The following is a 19198-nucleotide window of genomic DNA, read 5'->3' as shown; positions in this document are numbered from 1 at the left end:
ACGAAAATTTCCATAACTTTTTTGGCAGGGACACAAAAAACATAATCCAGCTAATTAAAAACCTAACTCTGTCTTAATAACACTCAATTTTTTGAATTATAGTGCATAATCGTTAGAGTACGGCTAATTAAAAACGTAACTCTGTCTTCATAACACTCAATTTTTTGATTTATATAAATATCGTCATCAATATTATCCTAATCACCACCGCCATCGGAAATTAATGAACTATTTGACATGTCCGAGCGTTGACAACTATAGCTGTGTGATACTCACTAAACAGACGAACTGAAGTGGCCGTTCAGAAATTTGATTGAATGGAAGGAGAAGCAGGTGCCATTCATCCAGCCGTCGCTCCCATTTCATTCCTACTGGGCACATGGCGAGGGGAGGGCGAGGGAGGATTCCCTACAATCCAATCTTTCAAGTATGGAGAAGAAATTAAATTCTGGCACTCTGGCAAGGTGCCTCTTCATCTTCCCTGCCTCACACTTTGAGGCTCTAGTTATTATAATCTATACCTGTTAAATACTGTCGCATTGAATGACTAGTTTGCGGGCATGTGGATCTTGTTGATGTCTTCTCAAATCTCAATATGAAACTGGAGTTGAGGTTGGCTAGGATAATATACAAGCAACAATCCAACTTCCCATTGGAGGTTCTGAGATTTTCCACTGACGGGACCTTCCACTATGGACTAAACCCAAAACCACACGGAAAATAAGTCAAGAAGGCTATGATCAGTCTGATAAGTCACAGAAAACTTGATAGTTTGGAAGTTTATAGGTTTGAAATGGGCATGTTCAAAGTTGATTTATGTGGTATTCGGTAAGTACAGGGCATTGCAAAAAGGGACTACCATAGTCGCCACTACCAAACACCTATCAAAACTGCCGTCAATCTTGTCCAAAATATAAAATTTCTCCTGACGTGCAACAAAAATATAAACAGTCCAAATATTAAAAATAGCCATAGAGGCGGGCACAACATATCAAGTACATCATAAACCAAAAGATTATGCTGCAGCCAGTATCAGACCCAAGGTCTATAGATTGTCATTGTTAAGTGGCCCTCCCCACCTGCAATCTTCTATATCATAATATCTGCAGTCTGATGCCCAATTTATGACATTACCATATAGCTAAATGCTGTTTTGGCGCTTTATTTTTGCACAAGTTAAACACATATATCTGCAGTCTTCTAATGCCCAATGTATGACATTGCCGCCTAGCTAAATGCTGTTTTAGCGCTTTATATTTGCACAAGTTAAACACACACTGAATCAAGAGCCAGTAATCTTCACTGGATGTTTTGACATCACATCATTAAGTTTTCTGTCCTGTTATTCTAGGGCACCTAATTATGTGTTTTATAATGCGTTTTTGAACGGCAACTGTATTCCTCTTCCCATTTCTTATACTAATCCTATGGCTGTATGCGTTTGAGTAGCCGGTGATTGCGTATACTCAGAAGACATGGAAATTGGCTTCTGGAGAACCAATGCATGCAGAGAGTGGCTATTGGAGGCCCAAAATGGATGGATCCATAGAAGTCATTATTGCTCAAAGCACTGGACTAGCAGAGGTTCAGGTATGTGATAGGCAATGTCCTCGTTGTCGCTGCTCTTTGCTAATCCCTGTCTATATTTAACTAATTGAATCAATTAAAAAGGTTAGCAACTTTCATTTAATTAATCATTAACACACATATTGGCGTATTGGGGCGTTGTTGACTTCATTAATCTACGGGATAAATGTCCTTGTTTTGCAAACCAGTTGAATTCAGTACTCAAATGACTTTGTAACAATGTAATTAGGGTTGTCCAGCTTACACATTATATTTCTCGGATTAAGTAAAGCCCACTTTTCTGGTTATGACAAAAAACACCCATTTTACTTCTCATTTTAATTTCTGACCTACATAACTAACAAGTTGTATTAGTACAAAATGATACGATTACTAAGTGAGTTTAATGTGTTACAATGGTTTAGGATCTAAATCAAGATGTCTCTTACTGCTTTGTAATCTGGGGTGCTTCATACAGTCACAAACATCATATGAAATTGCCTCTTCTCAGATTTTCTACGGAATATGCTTAACTTATGATTCACTCGATTTAGTGGCACATTATAATTCACTACTAGCTATATCGGGGGACAACCATGAGATAAAATACTGCGCACAAGCCATCCTATGGACACATCGTCCTTGGCAGGTTCTTGGGGCTTCTATATGGACAGAACACTTGACAATTGATACATTAGGATTGTAGGGTTTATGGGGTATAATTAAGGAGTGCAGCGTTGCTAATTTACTATATAATATATATGAATCTTCACCTAGTGCACAAACCAATGAAAACCAATTTAATTAGTAGACCATAATGAAAAAAAGTTGCAAACTACACAAGTATTAGGCGAATCTCATAGCAAAAAGACCACCTTTCTGTTACAACTCTGATAGGAATCTGGTAGAAATTTCAGGCATGATTAAACTTCCACCGTGCCAAAGACCCTAATCTTGTAGTAAACTTCCCTCTACTTGCTGGAATCCGATGATACAGGAAACCAGAGTTCCCATCTATGCAGATCTCTGATTTATTTTTCGATCATCTTGGTTTATTCAGAATTGGGCAAAACCTCAAGGAGCATCATTCCACCATGCAGAAAACATGGATCATGGTGCAATTCTAGTCTCTAATCATGCCTGAAATTCCTACCAGATTTTTATTAGAGTTGTGAGGGAAAAGAGGGTCTTTTTGCTACAAGATTAGCTTACTCCTGTGCCTACAAGGGCTTTGTTGGTCTCTTTTCTGTATGGAGATGTGATGAGAACTGATAGGTATGATATTCTAAAATGGTTGTAAATTGTAATATATATTATAAACTCTTGTAGCTTTCTTCTCATCCAAGTTTTCCTTTGATGGATGAGGTAGCTTTTCTTAGTTTAGAAGCCAGGTGTGCATAGCACTTGTGCTAATCCTTGACTTGCCAATTTTGGTTCTTATATACTTTTATACACATATAACAACTAATAGACAGTAGAAATTGTACCTGCTTCAAATACTTTTGTCTCTAGTGCATGTATGTTTGCTTCCTTGCTTCTGTGTTTTCATTGATTCTCCACATTTCGGCTGTAAGCATGCATCAGTTGGTATAATAAACTATGATCAGTAATTTAAAATTTCATAATCCTGGTTCTTTTTGGAGTCCTTTCAATTTAGAATTTTCCTTGAACCTCCATCTTGCGTTTCTTGGGGTTGCTTCAAATTCCCATCTGGAGTTTCTCAATGAATTCTGCAGATTTGTTCAGTGAATATTCACAACTCATCAGTGCCTTTCTTACTGTTTTTGTAGGTAGCTAGTGCTTTCTGACACATCATCACCTGTGTTTCTGCCTATTATTTGCTGAACTGTACGCACAACCAAAAGATAAGCATGAATTTCCTTTTCATTAATATGATACACATTTAAATACATCATTTTAACTGTTGGATTCATCTTCCAAGGTCTCTTGGATTCCCAATGACAGTTCATGCTCCGCACCATAACCCTAACAGGTTAGGTGTCTAACATATCTCCCTTTAATCCAAAGTGGTTCTTGTGAGTCTAGGAAGAGAGATTAGGATACCCACCAGTGGCTGAATGTGCTATCTGAATCTAGTGGTTTTGAGATAACTACAAACCCAATGGCTAGCAGGCTGCAGAAGTCAAAGTCTTCTACAAAATGGCTGACCAACTCTAAAACCCGACTTTAATGCTCAGCAGTTCCTAGAACATCTCGAAATGGCTAGAAGATGATGTCATATGCTGATTGGAAGTGCTCACAGAAGGCGATCTGAAGATGACTGCAAACTGATGGTGGTTTGAAGATGACTGCAAACTGATGTTGGTTCGAAGATGTCTGTAAACTACTGGAACTTTGCTCTAAGGCTCAACAGTTCTTGTAACATTTGTTGATCTCCCTGAAAGTTGACGTCTTTTGCTAACTAGAAGTGCTCGCAAATATCAATTTGAAGATGACCGCAAACTAATGTCTAGCAGAAGCTGTAAATCTTCTACTAAATGGTAGTTTTAGAAGAATGCAAACCGAATCACGCTTGTGGCTTTGACTCTGGCTCAGGCTTGAGGCTCTGATTCTGCTTGTGGCTCAGGTTTGCTTGTACATTATTGATTGATAGGGCTTCAAAATTAGAAGTTTCACTCTCAATCACTTATATCATTCCCCTGCCATATACAAGGTGAGAATACAAATATCTTTTCCACAATGTTCACATGGATGAAGATTAAAAACTATGATCCGCCATGTGGACAACTTAATGAGGGTGTCGGCTTCTACCAAAAATGCACCCATTTACAATGCAATTTAACTAGTAAACATACAAAAAAACCATTTGCAACCTACTAATGTTCCTGATTCTAAAGTAGCATTGATCTTTAGAATAAATGTACCATCCGCTTCTATCATATGCGTTGTTGGGGCTGTTACCGCTCAAACTAGCAAGGGGGTCCTAGAGGGGCACTTGCTAGGTCAAGAGCAACAATGAAGCTAAAGCCCACTGTCACCACAGCTGAAGCTTCCTACTCTTTACGGGCCTTCACCGAGGGTAGGAGACCCTATATAGAGAATCACTTATTAAGGATAGATCAATTAAGATGGATGTGAAGTGATCTCGATGACCCTTTCTTAGGAGAGACTCAAGACTGGGGCTTGCTTGCCTTTTAAGCAAGGTGCATGGTTATCTAGGATAGGGGAATAGGGATTTGAAGGATTGGCTTAGGGAATGTGACTTGAAAAGGAGCTTCCTGAACCCTAAAATCCTTGTGGAACTTGGTTTCCCAAGTGGTTTTTGAAGAGTTGACTTTGATAAGATATGGGACCACACAGGATCAAGTGGACCCAAAATAGGTCAGGAGGATAGGATTTGGCAACCAATGATATGCTTGACCTAATTATGGAGGGGAAAGGGATCAAGGAATGGATTTTCAATGGAAGGCAATGCAAGGATCCCAGTGAGGTTTCTAGCCTAAGGGAAACCAAAGGCAAGCATGGGTCTTTAAGCTAGGGCTCGCAATATCTCAAGATCCCACCATCGAAATCTCATGAAATTTGGAGGGCTTCTTGAGGACACACCAGCACAGTTGTGGACCAAAAATCAAAGTATTTGGATGGCTAGATCATGAGATAATTGATGCCCTAGGTGACCTAGAGGACTAGACCTAGAGAAGAGGAAAGGGGAGAAGGAAAATAGGTTTAAGGTGATCACCTTTGGGTGGATCAATGCCTAATCCTTTGGGGATATTGGAGTCAGGTAGAATTATGAGTATGGACCTTTGGATTTTCTAGGTCAAGGAGGCCTCAAAGACAACTTTGCTTGGCACTAGGGTAGCAACAAAAGCAGCTCCAAAGACTTTATACTTCGTTTTACAAGATAAGTGGCTTGTTAAGATGAATTTCAGTAATGAAGCATCCCTAGGAACATTCATTCATTATACATGCCCATACATGAAGCATTCACTATCCAGAAACAAAATTTCCACAACTTCGCATAAGAGATGCAACAAATAAGCCATAGTATAACGAAATCCCAACAACAATGTATGTGAAAAAATTAGAAAGAAAGAATAGCATTAAAATGTACTTTCATGTATAAGAATATATCCAACCATCCAAAAACTTGCCATCAAGAAGCTCCAAGACATGAAATTTATCCAAACATCAAAATGTTAGGATATTCCGACACATAGGAAATAGTTAAGTACAACTTGGTCTAGTATAGAGTTAGGTAAAGTGTGTTTCTTTACTATGTACATTTTGTAACTTACAATCCGACGGTCACGATATGTAGTGATCCGACGGTTCATTCTCTCTTCGGTATTACCGACACTTGATCCGTGGCTTAACACCCGATTGGTCCATGATCTCTATTTAAAGAGCATGGAGGGTCATTTGTAGGGTAATTCGTCTATGAGAAAAGCATATGTAAATTTTCATTCTTTTATAAATAAATTGCCTGAAGTGGCCGCGTTGGCTCAGGCCGTGGACTGTTTCCCTCTTTGAGGGTTTTAACCACGTCAAAATACTGGTGTATTGATCTTTGATTTGTCTGTGAGCGGTGTCTTTTGGTGTTCTGTTTGAGGAACTTACCCTGTAAATTCCTACATGGTATCAGAGCTATTTGAGGGCCGCGTCCGTTGGTGATCCAAATCTGAAGCTGGTAGAACTACATCCGACTACCGTTTCCTAGATCTACGGTTTCTGACTGCTTTTGGGCCGAGAGGACTGCTCTGTTGTGTTGGGAGCATCTGTTCCAGTGAGGAACCCCTTTCGTTTCACGCGAAAAGGTTTCTGGTAGCCCTAGCTGCGTCATTTTTAAGATCTGGAGGCATACAGTGTTTATTTGCAGAGTACAATTATTTTCTCTCTGTTTATTTCGGTTTTTGGTTTATTTAGTTTTTTTATTACCGGATCTATACCTTTCATTTCTGTGTATGCTCTTTGCCCTGCGACTCTGTGCGATCTGGGCAAATCAGAAACAGAAAGGAAGGATTTTTCTCATGCGTATGCTCTTTTCCGCTGCGCCTTAGTGTGATCTCGGAAAATCAGAAACATTGAGGAAAATATTTAGTTTCCGGCTAAAGCTAACTTTGAGCCGCAAGGTTCATTTTTGAAAATATTTAGTTTTCGGCTAAAGCTAACTTCGAGCCGCAAGGTTCGTTTTTTTTTGTATGTCCGTGTTGGGTTTTGTGTTTTTAGTTTTGTAGGGAAAAAGAGCTTTCTCAAAGCAAACACGCAACCCAAAGCATCAACCCCCTCTCTCTCTCTCTCTCTCAAACTTTTTGTATAACTCACTTGGTGCAAAGCTAATTTATGAGAGTAGAGGTCTTGGGTTCAAGTCTCCATTTTTTGTGGGCGGATTTTTTAATTTCCGCACATTCCCGCACTTCGTCGGCGACTTCATCAATTTTTTTTTCAAAAAGCCATAACTTATTCATCCGGAAGCCGTTTTCAGAGCCGTTTTTTTTGAAACGGCCTAATTTTTCGAGATCTTTCCATTGGTACACTTAGTTTCAGCATCTACAGCTTCAATTTCTGTTAAAAATGGAAAGTCCATGCCAAGTCATTCTTGATAGCACTAACTACTTCCAATGGTGGTCCTCCATTGTGGATTTACTTAGAAGTAAAGGTTTTTACAGAATAGCCACAGGTCAAGAGACCAAACCGAAAGATGAAGACAAGGCAGCCAAATGGGAAAATAGACAAGACCAAGCACGTGGGTTGATAGGGATGTCTATTTCTCCAGATCTTAGATTCCATATTGCAGAACTTGATACTCTTGATGAAGCACTGCAACAAATTACTAAAGTCTTTGGAATTAAAAATGAACTTAAAGCCCATCAACTTGAAAATGAATTGCTTACATTGGACCCCAATAATTTTTCTTGCATTGAAGATTTTTTGTCCAAGTTCAAGACCCTTAGACTTCTCTTGGAAGGTGTTAAGGTTAAGAAAGAAGATAGTAGCCTTATCTACTCCATTCTTACTAAGTTGGGACCAGCCTATTCTGTGTTTGTTTCCACCTTCCATTCTATAAGAGAAGCCTTCATTTCTCAAGGACAAACCTACAAGTCCCCTTCCTTTGATTCCTTTTGTGATTCTTTAATAAGAGAACAAAAAAAACTCTTACACCTTGGTCTTCTTCATCTTGGAAACTCTTCTAAGAAAGCGTTAGCCGCCCAGCAGCAACCAAATCCAAAGAATCCTAAGAAGTTGTAGCCTAAAAAGAATGGTCCTAAACCAAACAAGGGTCCTAAGCAATTTCAGCCTCAAAATGAAAATCATTTCAACAAAATGATAAGACAAATAAAAACAAAGGGAAGAAGACTGATAGACATTGCAACTTTTGTAATCGAGATGGCCACTTAGAATCCAAATGCTTTAAGAAGATGGAAGCCTTGGAAGCAGCAATGAAGAAGCATAACATCCATTTGGAGCACTCTTCAACTTCAACTTCATCTTCAGGAATGGCACTTTCTGCATGTGGTTGTCAAGCATCTCGGTCTGGCTATGCACTAAATGTATCTTCTTCTTCTCATTCTCATGAGTGGCTCATTGATTCTGGAGCTTCTTATCACATGGCCAAAAACAAAGCCATGTTTTCTTCTTTAAATGATTGTAACACCAAAAATATATATGTTGGTGATGATAGATCTCTTAGTGTTGTAGGGACTGGAACTGTTCATCTAGACAATGGTCAGTTTAATGATGTATTATGTGTTCCAACCTTATCCTGCAACGTTCTATTTGTATATCAGATAACCCATTCAGGTGAAGGTAAAATCGTTGAATTTTCACCTCACGATGTTGTAATTAAGGACCTAAGAGATCCTAGACAGATTTTAGCTACTGGCATTGCTGATGATTCTACAAGGTTGTATAAGTTTCACAACTTTGGGTCATCAAATCTTCCCTCAGTATTTGTTGCTCATAATGATGAAGTGAGCAAACTTTGGCATGAGCGATTTGGTCAATTAAACTATCGCTCTCTTCAGAATCTATGTAAAGAAAATACGGTGACATGTCTTCCAATGGTATCTTGCAGAGATGGTGTTTGTTCCGGATGTGTACTCGGAAAACATCATCGGGACAGTTTTGAAAAATGTGCCTCTTGGCATGCCTCAGCCCCTTTACAGCTCGTGCATAGTGATTTATGTGGTCCACTTCCAGTTGCTTCATTCTCTGGCTACAAGTATTTCTTAACTTTCATTGATGATTTCTCCAGACGCACTTGGGTATACTTCTTAAAACTCAAGAGTGAAGTATTTAACATGTTCTTGGCCTTTAAGGCCTTTGTTGAAAAACAATCTGGACATCAAATTCTTAAGCTAAGATCTGATAATGGCGGAGAATATGTTAAAAACACATTCATCAACTTTTGCACTGAGAATGGAATTCAAATGCAACATACTGTTCCATATACTCCACAACAAAATGGTGTAGCTGAAAGGAAGAATCGCACCTTAAAGGAAATGGCTAATTGTATGCTTCAATCTAAAGGACTTAGTCTTAATTATTGGGCAGAAGCAATTAACTGTGCAAATTACATAATAAATCGCACTCCTACTAAGGTTTTAAAGAATATCACTCCAGAAGAACCATGGAGCTCAAACAAACCAGATGTAAGTCACTTTCGTGTTTTTGGAAGTGAAGCATGGGCCCATATTCCAGATGAGAAACATAAAGCTTTAGAACCAAAGAGTGAAAAATGTATTTTTGTTGGATATTCTGAAGATGTCAAAGGATATAGACTTATTCCACTTAAGTCCAAAAATGTTATCATTAGAAGAGATGTAAAGTTTGATGAAAATATATCGGCCTGCGAGCCTAGTTCGGTGGATGTGCCACCTCTCCCTATCTCTTCTACTTTTGAAAATATTTCTTCTTCAGATGATGAAAGCGAGGACGAAAATCCTCCCCCACCTTTTCAGGATTCTCCTTCAGCTCCTCAGCTTCCAAAATGGGTTCGTGCTACTCGGGATGCAGCAGGTGATCTTGCCGGTGATCCTACAGATCAACGACGTACACGTTCTCAGTTCGAGAGAGCCTCTTCTTTACTGGCTCAAGCTTTAGTGAATTATGATCCTGACACCTTTGCAGAAGCTTCAGGCCATCCAGATTGGGAAGCAGCTATGAATGAAGAATATCATTCATTATTGGCAAATGATACATGGGATCTTGTTCCTCTACCAAAGGGACGAAAACTTGTTAGATGCAAATGGGTTTACAGAACCAAGTATGGACTAGATGGGAAAGTTGATAAATATAAAGCTCGTCTTGTTGCTAAGGATTTTTCACAAGTTGAAGGCATTGACTATACTGAAACCTTCTCCCCTGTTGCCAAAATGAACTCTATCCGCCTTGTTCTTTCCCTTGCTGCCTCTTTCAAATGGGAAGTCCATTAGATGGATGTTAAATCCGCCTTCTTGCATGGGGACTTGCATGAAGAAATCTACATGGAACAACCTATTGGCTTTATACAAATAGACTCCAGCCTTGTATGTCGGCTTAAGAAATCCCTTTATGGTCTCAAGCAAGCTCCTCGAGCTTGGTATGCCAAAATGGATAACTTTCTTTTAGAAAATGGCTTTTCTAGGTGTCATTTTGACAATACTGTCTACACCAAGAAAGTGGGCAAGTCTCTTATCATTCTTGTTCTTTATGTTGATGATCTTATCCTGACTGGTAGTGATCCCAACCTCATAAACCATGTGAAGTCTAGCCTTAAAAGGAAGTTTGGAATGACAGACTTAGGACACTTACATTATTTTCTTGGTCTTCAAGTCTTGCAATCCAAGGGAGGTATTTCTCTTTCCCAGTCCAAGTATGCTTGTGATATTCTACGCCATTTTCACATGGAAGACTGTAAGCCAGCCCCTTCTCCCTTTCAGTCTGGAGTCAAACTTTCAGTCACTTGTACTTCTCCTGAAGTTGATGCTACCTTATACCGTCAACTTGTAGGAAAACTTTTGTATCTAACCCATACTCGTCCTGACCTTTCCTTTGCTGTTGGCCTTGTTGCTCGGTTTATGCAAAACCCATGTGAAAGTCATTGGAAAGCAGCTAAAAGAATACTTCGTTATGTTCGAGGTACAGTTCAGTTTGGGATTCATTACAGTGCCGAAGCAGCTCTATTGGTTGGTTTCACTGATTCCGATTGGGCTGGTGACCTTGATGATCGGAAGTCTACTGCAGGTTATGTGTTCACTCTTGGTTCAGGACCTATTACATGGGCTTGCAAGAAACAAGGTGCCATTTCTCTTTCTTCAGTAGAAGCAGAGTATTGTGGTGCCGTAGAAGCTAGTAAGGAAGCCTTGTGGCTTCGTCAGATCCTGTCAGAGTTTGGCTTTCAGCAGCAGCATCCGACTACACTTTGGTGTGATAATCAAAGTGCCATTCAGCTATGCAAAGATCCAGTCCAACATTAGCGCAGCAAACACATTGAACTGCACATGCACTTCATCAGAAAGCTCATTCACGACCATGTTCTTGAAGTGCAATATTGTTCAACAGATGATCAAGTTGCATACATCTTTACAAAGGCTCTCACAGAGGCGAAGTTCACTAAACTTCGATTTATGGTTGGAGTTCAGGAATTTGTCACTAAGGGGGGATGTTAGGATATTCCGACACATAGGAAATAGTTAAGTACAACTTGGTCTAGTATAGAGTTAGGTAAAGTGTGTTTCTTTACTATGTACATTTTGTAACTTACAATCCGACGGTCACGATATGTAGTGATCCGACGATTCATTCTCTCCTCGGTATTACCGACACTTGATCCGTGGCTTAACACCCGATTTTTCCATGATCTCTATTTAAAGAGCATGGAGGGTCATTTGTAGGGTAATCCGTCTATGAGAGAAGCATATGTAAATTTTCATTCTTTTATAAATAAATTACCTGAGGTGGCCGCGTTGGCTTAGGCCATGGACTGTTTCCCTCTTTGAGGGTTTTAACCACGTCAAAATACTGGTGTATTGATCTGTGATCTGTTTGTGAGTGGTGTCCTTTGGTGTTCTGTCTGAGGAACTTACCCTGTAAATTCCTACACAAAATTCATTCCATGCTCCAAAAATTCGTCCTCCAAGAAGGATAGTGAAAATATATAAAGAGATACTAGTTCTAAACCCAAGTGATGATGCCAAAATGAATTCACATCACTTCTATTTATACACTTCTAATGAGTTCGATTTAGCTAATTAGGCCTACATTAGCCCCTGCGATAAAAAAATGTGCAAAATAACTAACTTTTGGTGACAAAACCACCAAACTAGCCCATAAACAAAATAATAAGCCTCTCAAGAGGCCGAATAATCAATAATGTATGTCGTTGGGCCTTGGAGGAGGCCTAATGAAGTCCATATGTGCCATAATGTAGAGTTGGACTTCTAAAAGCAGTGGACAAGGGGTTGGCCCCTTGTAATAATATGTGGTGCCCCAAATGGTATGCAGGGGCACACAAGTGTCCTCATGGGTCTCCAAACAAATCGAAGATGCCTGTAGATTGTGAAAATTCGGGAACTCAAATCCTATTGCAGCAACTGGAAATTATTCTCCTAATTGTTAATTAAATTTAACAATTTATTTACTGTTTCCTACAACAAAAACTGAATAACTCACATTGCAACCTACACATATAAAACTGCGGAAGAATAAATGCTCTAAGAAATGCTAGCACACACATAAAATGACACAGTTATTTTTGGACCAATGTCCCCAGAAAAGCCCAACTTGGGAAAATCAATGCAACAGTGAGGGTTTTATTTTATTATGCAACAGTGAAATCTGAGTACATCTGTGGGAGCCCAATTGGAAATCCAAACAACAAGAAAATATGAGCAAAATACTGAAGGGAATTAGCCTTCTCCCACAAACAATCTCTGGCTCGACTTTCCCTATCAAAACTCGACCTCCTGGAGCTCTGCGTTAGCCTCTGCGCTGCTCTGCTTAGCTGGCTGGACAACTTGCTTTGGACTGGGCTCTGATGAAGTCGTTTTGCCTCTGGATGTTGAGGAAATCGCCTCTCCGGCCCTCTGGAACTTCTTCTCAACCTCTGGAACTAAGAACGATTTTCCTTCCTCCAAATCGAACTACCTTGTTGAAGCAACTACACTACCCCTCAGCGCTGCCTCTTTGGGATAATTCGGCTCACTTGTTGTTGCCTCTCCGGATCTAGAAAATCTTTCCTTTGGATCACTATCTCTGTTCCTCACTCATTGCTTTGAGCTCACTAGCTCTCTCTTCGGCAACTGACTACTGCTACTCTAAAAATCGATCTGCTCATGAAATCGAACTTCTCAAGTGTCCATCGACTTCTTCTTATAATCCTTTGTTGGGACTCCAACGACCAAGATTAAATCTTAATGGATGGCTAGGATTAACTTGAAGTAGATTCGTGTGAGTTTCTAGAACATTCACACCTTGGCTTAATTAATTCTGATTAATTAACCATATTCCCTAAGTTTAGTCATAGTAAATATCTAAAAACTGGGTAATAATCTAATTAAGTCATTTCTAGGAGGAATTTCCAGAAACGATTTCTGAGTTTTGGAGATCTCTTGTATTCTAGCCTCTTCACAAAATTTCGTGGTTAGAACACATACAATGTTAAAAAACTAACATAGATTGCTTGCAAGGGCTAGGATGATGGTGTAGGTGATGCCACATCATTGTGCAAGTCCTGGATCATCTGCCAAGTGTATGTTGCAATTGTGGGGCTGACTGGGCATGATGGATTAGGTGCATCTTCCTCGTCCAGTAAGTGAATCACGAGCAGTCTCTGAATAGATGTGGGGATCCATGGAGTGTTGTTTATTGCTGTGGAGGCCCATGGCTCTCTACACACACCCTACATGTGCCAATGTAGCCCTCTGGGGATCAGGACCCCGTATAGGGAGACCAAACCCAAATGGAAACCATCTGCAATCCTGCATAAGATCCAATGCGTCCTCGTGCCTTCCAGCATACCAAGTCATTAAAGAAATCAAGTAAAAGAGTTTATAAACCATGGACAACAAGTGGGCACTTCACAATGGCATGCCCTTCCATAGTGGGCTTTGGTATGTGCTAATGTCTCCAAGCTCCAAATAGGGTTAACCAGACATCCTATTAGGTGGTTTCTACTTCTAAAGGGGGTGGTATGTCTGTGGTACATCCTTCAAATGGTGGTGGCATGTGGCATAATGATGGAATGGAGTAGGGAATGAAAGGGGGCAACTTGGATCACATGCCATGTTACAAGGGTAGCTAATAAAAGGGAAGCCCACACTTGGGGTAAATTACTAAATAATGTGTAGGAGGGAGCATGTATGTCTGTGGTACATCCTTCAAATGGTGGTGGCATGTGGCATAATGATGGAATGGAGTAGGGAATGAAAGGGGGCAACTTGGATCACATGCCATGGTACAAGGGTAGCTAATAAAAGGGAAGCCCACACTTGGGTAAATAATGTGTAGGAGGGAGCAATCGTGGTACATGAGTTACCCCGGCCTTGATCTTTCCACCCTTCTTTATATGCCTTTTGCATTTTATGATTTTTCTTTAATTAACTACTGGGGCTCAAGGGGTAAGACCATGATGTATGAGATATAGTTGTGGATACCCTTCTTAAGGTAGGGCGGTTCATTGCCCACCAAGGGTTGGGACAATCATGGGTTCCTAAATGATAAAGAAGCTCATCTAGGGCCTATAGGAACTAGGGTGGTGGCCATGATGATGGGGTAGTGCTCATGTATTGGCTTTTGCCCATGTGCTAAATGTGTTTGTCCCAGGAATCTTTTGCATTTTGTGTTACAATTTTCTGTTGAATGTGGCCAGTTATGTTTTTTTCATTTTCTTTTAGTTGCATCAACCTCCGGGCATCATTCCAGGCCTGACCCAAGGTGTGGGGCAAGGGGAGGGGGTGGATGACCCCATGTGGACCCAGTGGAGGAATGGGACCCAGGTGGGAGGAGAGATGATCGGGGGTGTAGTGAGTGGAAGGGGAGTAAAATATGTGAATTTGGGAGCGGGACCACACAACCAAAATTGGGGTTTCCCATGTAGTACTATCCCTAAAACCAATAGGTCAGTAAAAAAGACCCCACGGGACTAGGGTGCAAGCTTAACATCCCAAAAGAGACCTAGGGGACAAGAGCACAGACCTAGACCACTCTTTCCGCCGAATCCCCCCTGAATCCCTGCCAAAAGCTTCCATGATAAATAAACTAGAATACTCAATTTCCAAATAACAAGACATACCTTTAGGTTTGGAAGGCCCACCTTCAAACATACGATCATGACAGATGGGTGAGGGACCACATGGCTGGTTTAGGTGGCGGAGAAATGGCACATCGAGCTAGTTGGTGGCTGTCGGTTGAGGACCATCATGGAGAAATTTTTTCTCCTAGGGATATTACCCACAAAATGGTGGGTAACATCTGGCTCCAATTGGGACATGATCTCTCGATAAAAAGTAGGCGAAGCTACTCAAACGAGAGGTCATGAGAACACCAACAATCTCTTGGTTACCATAGACTTATTATTTGCACATGTCAAAGACTAAACCCATGGGGCAACATGTTTCTATGGTGTCTTATGATCACCCATGCTTAGTGTTAGGCAGTAAAATCAATAGAAAATAAAATATGCAATTTTAATATAAATGCAGTTAATCTATCATGAGAAATATCATATGATATTAGTTCTAATGTGAAAATCAGTGTGTGATGCATCCTACCCTTACATGTACACAACGAAGCTAATATTAAATATAATCATAAAGCTAGTGCAACCAACATATCATCACATCAATATACATATGTCTACCAATATGATTATTCATGTAGCAAATCCCAAATTGAATGTGGACATAGTCATATTGAGGATGAAGATGGTGGGAGGCGGGAAAACATGATCTCCATTTGAGGTAAAGGGAAGTCCTATGAGAAAGGAAATAAGTCAATATAGAAGTGTCGGGCTTTCCTTTTAAGTATACAATGGTGAAATGAATGATCACTCTCAAGAACTCCTTATCACAATCATTTTTTATAATATTATGCTTTGTAGATGCCACAAGGTTATGATGAGAGGGGAACGAAGGGTGAGGGAAAGAAGGAGTGCAACAAATAGGTTGCTCACGGTGATGTTGACATTGGAGAGGGGAGGTCATAAAGTGATCATAATCGTGTGTCAAAGGAGATAAAGTATATTCAATGAGGGGTTCTTCCGTGATACCATACTCAGAAGGGGAAAAGGGCTCATGGTCACTTGAGATCATATGACAAGGGGTGAGGGAATCACTTAATAAAGATTCAAGATGATGAACAATAGAAAAGGGCAAAGGGGAGGGTGAAGTCTCAACGAGATCCATTTCCTGAAAATCCAACTCTAGAGGCTCAAGTGATTTGAACATACTCCTGAAATCATAAGGAAGGTAGGTATGAGCAAGGGCCTTATCAATCCTATCATTGTTGGTATCAAAGATAGGGTCTTCCCAAAAAGGAGAATCAATAATCTCCAATTGCTCCCTTTGATGCAAGGGAAAATGATAATTCTCCTTCCCAAGGGTATCGATGGATATGTCATCATAAACAATGCTTGGGAGAAGGGGAGGACCACTCTCAACCTCATCCTCCTTGTCGGTGTCATAAATGGGAGCACAATCAAATTAAGGACCAACAATTTCCCATTTCTCCTTTTCAATATGGAAATAATCTCCAATGTCATTTTCCAAGGGGCTAATGGGATCACCTTCATCAAAGTTTTCAACAAAAGAGTCATCGGGAGAAATATCCTTGAGAAAGGCAAGGTTAGTCTCAACTTTAATTTCCATAGACTCATCCTTCCCAACATATGTCTTTTCAAAGTCATCTTGTTCATCATGTGGACCCAAGGAGGGCTCATCTTCCTGCTCACCGCTAAGATCCTCAAGGTTATCTCCAACTTCTTCATCTTGACCAATGAGACCTTCCCTTCGGAGGGCTTCCTCTAGGCTCTCACAAGCAGCCTCATTGGATTGGAATTTGGGTCCCTTATACTCTATGAATTTGTTGAACAACTTGATAAAAGATGAAATGCTTTCAAGCTCACACGAGTCAAACCAACCTCGGTGCTTGTATTCAATAGAAGTAATAAATAACTCCATGAGGCCGTCTAGATGAACCACATTAACTTCAGAAGCATGCTTAATAAGTTTTCTATGTGGTCTATTACTGTGGATGGATCACCCTCAAATTGTAGCATATTTTGCATAAACTTCTAATCCCGGCCATTTGGGTATCCTAGAACCCATGCGATATCCAAAGCAAGAAACCACTCATGAAGCTTTTAGAAGCCATTGATCTTTATATATTGATATCATGGGAGTCGCCAGGGTGAACTAAAATTGCCTTAACAAATGCTTGCTTTACCCTAAAAAGCATTGACTTTGAAGTTAATGAAGAACTAGGGTTTCGTTCTTCCAATGGAGTCGCCAAAATGATATGTCAATAATGTCGTATGAGGAACAAAACACACGTGTCGTGTCCTCGACAATGGTGCCAAAAATGTTACCGCTCAAACTAGCAAGGGGTCCTAGAGGGGAACTTGCTAGGTCAAGAGCAATAATGAAAGCTAAAGCCCACTGTCACCACAACTAAAGCTTCCTACTCTTTACAGACCTTCACCGATGGGAGGAGACCCTACATAGAGAATCATTTATTAAGGATAGATCAACTAAGGTGGATGTGAAGTGATCTCGATGACCCTTTCCTAGAAGAGACTCAAGAGTGGGGCTTGCTTGCCTTTTAAGCAAGGTGCAAGGTTCTCTAGGATAGGGGAATAGGGATTTGAGGGCTTGGCTTAGGGAATGTGACTTGTAAAGGAGCTTCCTAAACCCTAAAATCCTTGTGGAACTTGGTTTCCCAAGTGGTTTTTGAAGAGTTGACTTTGATAAGATATGGGACCACACGGGACCAAGTGGACCCAGGTTAGGTCAAGAGGATAGGATTTAGCAACCAATGATATGCTTGACCTAATTAGTGTTAGAAAATTAGAAAGGTAGAAAGATTTTCTTATACTTGATAATTACTTGTGATGTTCTTGACTTCTTATTAGGTTTCTTTATATCTTCTTTCTTTTAGTTCATCAAGCAATTACCAAAGAAATAACACATAAAACAATGGACACCAGATTTTAGCTCACAGGCAAGGCAAAACCCCTCTCTAGGGGAAAACCCAGCTAATAATTCTTCCTTCAATAGTTTTCTGGAGATATTCCAAGACTCTAGACCTTGACACAAACTTTCCTCCACACCAAGTCAACCTTCCTCTTCTCTTGCAAATGATCCTACTTGACTTGGCAATAGCAATAGCAGTAGCAACACTTTCTTCAACCCAACAACTTCGACCTTGCTTTGGAGACTTCGATCTTCACTGAAAGACTTCGATCTTCACATAGGAACTTCGATCTTGGCCCAATACAACTTCCTGAGGCAACAACACCTAGCACCAACAACTTCAACCTATACTTTGATCTGGCAGCAACAACACGTGACAACTGGCTACGACATCAAGAAGAGAATTTCGATCTTCCAAACCAGGGCATGAGAGAGAGAGAGAGATAGATGCACCAAATTTTTGATTTTCCCCCTTTCCTTCTCCTAGACCAAACTCGCACTTCCTTTTCTTCCTTCCTCTATTTCACACTTTTTCTAGCTTCAAGAGATATCGAACTAGCTTGTTGAGAGAGTGCTTCAAATGGAATTCAAACTGCTTCATTTATAGTCCTTTGGTGAGGTCGACTTGATCATCTTAAGGCCGACTTGGTGTGTGGAGGCAACATAATTCATATTTGACTCAATACTTAACCTTTTTAGTATTTTACATGATTCAAAAGCCCAAGAAGCGTCCCTTTAAAAGTACAATGACTGTATTAACTCAGGATAAATACTAGAAGTCCTCAATGGGGACTTTGACCTAAAACATGATGACCCAAGCATGAAACCCATGCTTTAATAAGTCATAATAATAATAATAAAAATTATTTTCTTTATTCTTTTGACAAGTATATTACAAGATGACTCAAATACATTTAATGAAGACCAAACCTAGTTACATTTTCCAACACTCCCTCTTAATTAGGGAGGTATTCATCATATACAAGTACAAGGAAAATCTCAATTATATGAACCATGAAGAACTTTAGGCACCACAATGCCATGGACTAGATTCCTGACTAGGGCAATCTATACATTGGTCTATCAATAGTTTAGGCACTGTGATGAGCCTCGGTATTGCAGCAAGAATGTTGCAACTCCCAAGGCTACTGACTTTTAATTATCAACTCGGGGTTCGTACAAACTTAAGAGGTATTGACACTATATGTGCAGCATACAATGCGTCCTTCCTTTGCTTTCATGAAGTAATGGAGTGCATGTACTGAAATCAAACCCTAAACTAATTGCAGAAAATGAACTGAAATGGAAACCCTAACCTATTGCAAGAAATAAAGTACAAGGAAAGAAACATATTCTAATTACACAAAGATCATGAACTGAATGTAAAAGAAACCTAACTTCACCCTATTTATCGCATGTGATGATTTAAACTAATTGAGCATGGAATCTGATCTAGAGAGTGCTAACTGCTGTGTGCATGAATAATATAAAATAACTTTTTT

At 40.0% G+C, this 19198-nt stretch overlaps 1 protein-coding gene across 2 annotated transcripts in view; it reads left to right on the top strand.

Annotated features, from left to right (window-relative positions):
- Positions 1-224: 224 nt before the first annotated feature.
- LOC149234795 (nitrobindin heme-binding domain protein) overlaps positions 225-19198 on the top strand; it is a 132992-nt gene continuing 114018 nt past the window's right edge. The window contains exons 1-2 of one of the 2 annotated variants that reach the window (XM_089461239.1): positions 225-464; positions 1450-1590. In XM_089461239.1, coding sequence (XP_089317365.1) covers positions 318-464; positions 1450-1590 — 288 coding nt within the window. In that variant the 5' untranslated portion in view covers positions 225-317. The remainder of the gene's footprint in view (positions 465-1449; positions 1591-19198) is intronic. The other variant, XM_089461238.1, reaches the window with a different exon arrangement.

The sequence above is a fragment of the Pinus tabuliformis genome, chromosome 8, assembly GCF_031772625.1.
Source record: "Pinus tabuliformis cultivar Carrire ecotype Pingquan chromosome 8, CPIR1, whole genome shotgun sequence".
NCBI classification, from domain to species: domain Eukaryota; kingdom Viridiplantae; phylum Streptophyta; class Pinopsida; order Pinales; family Pinaceae; genus Pinus; species Pinus tabuliformis.
The sequence above is the reverse complement of the archived record's forward strand: the minus strand, read 5'-3'. Positions and strand labels throughout refer to the sequence as shown.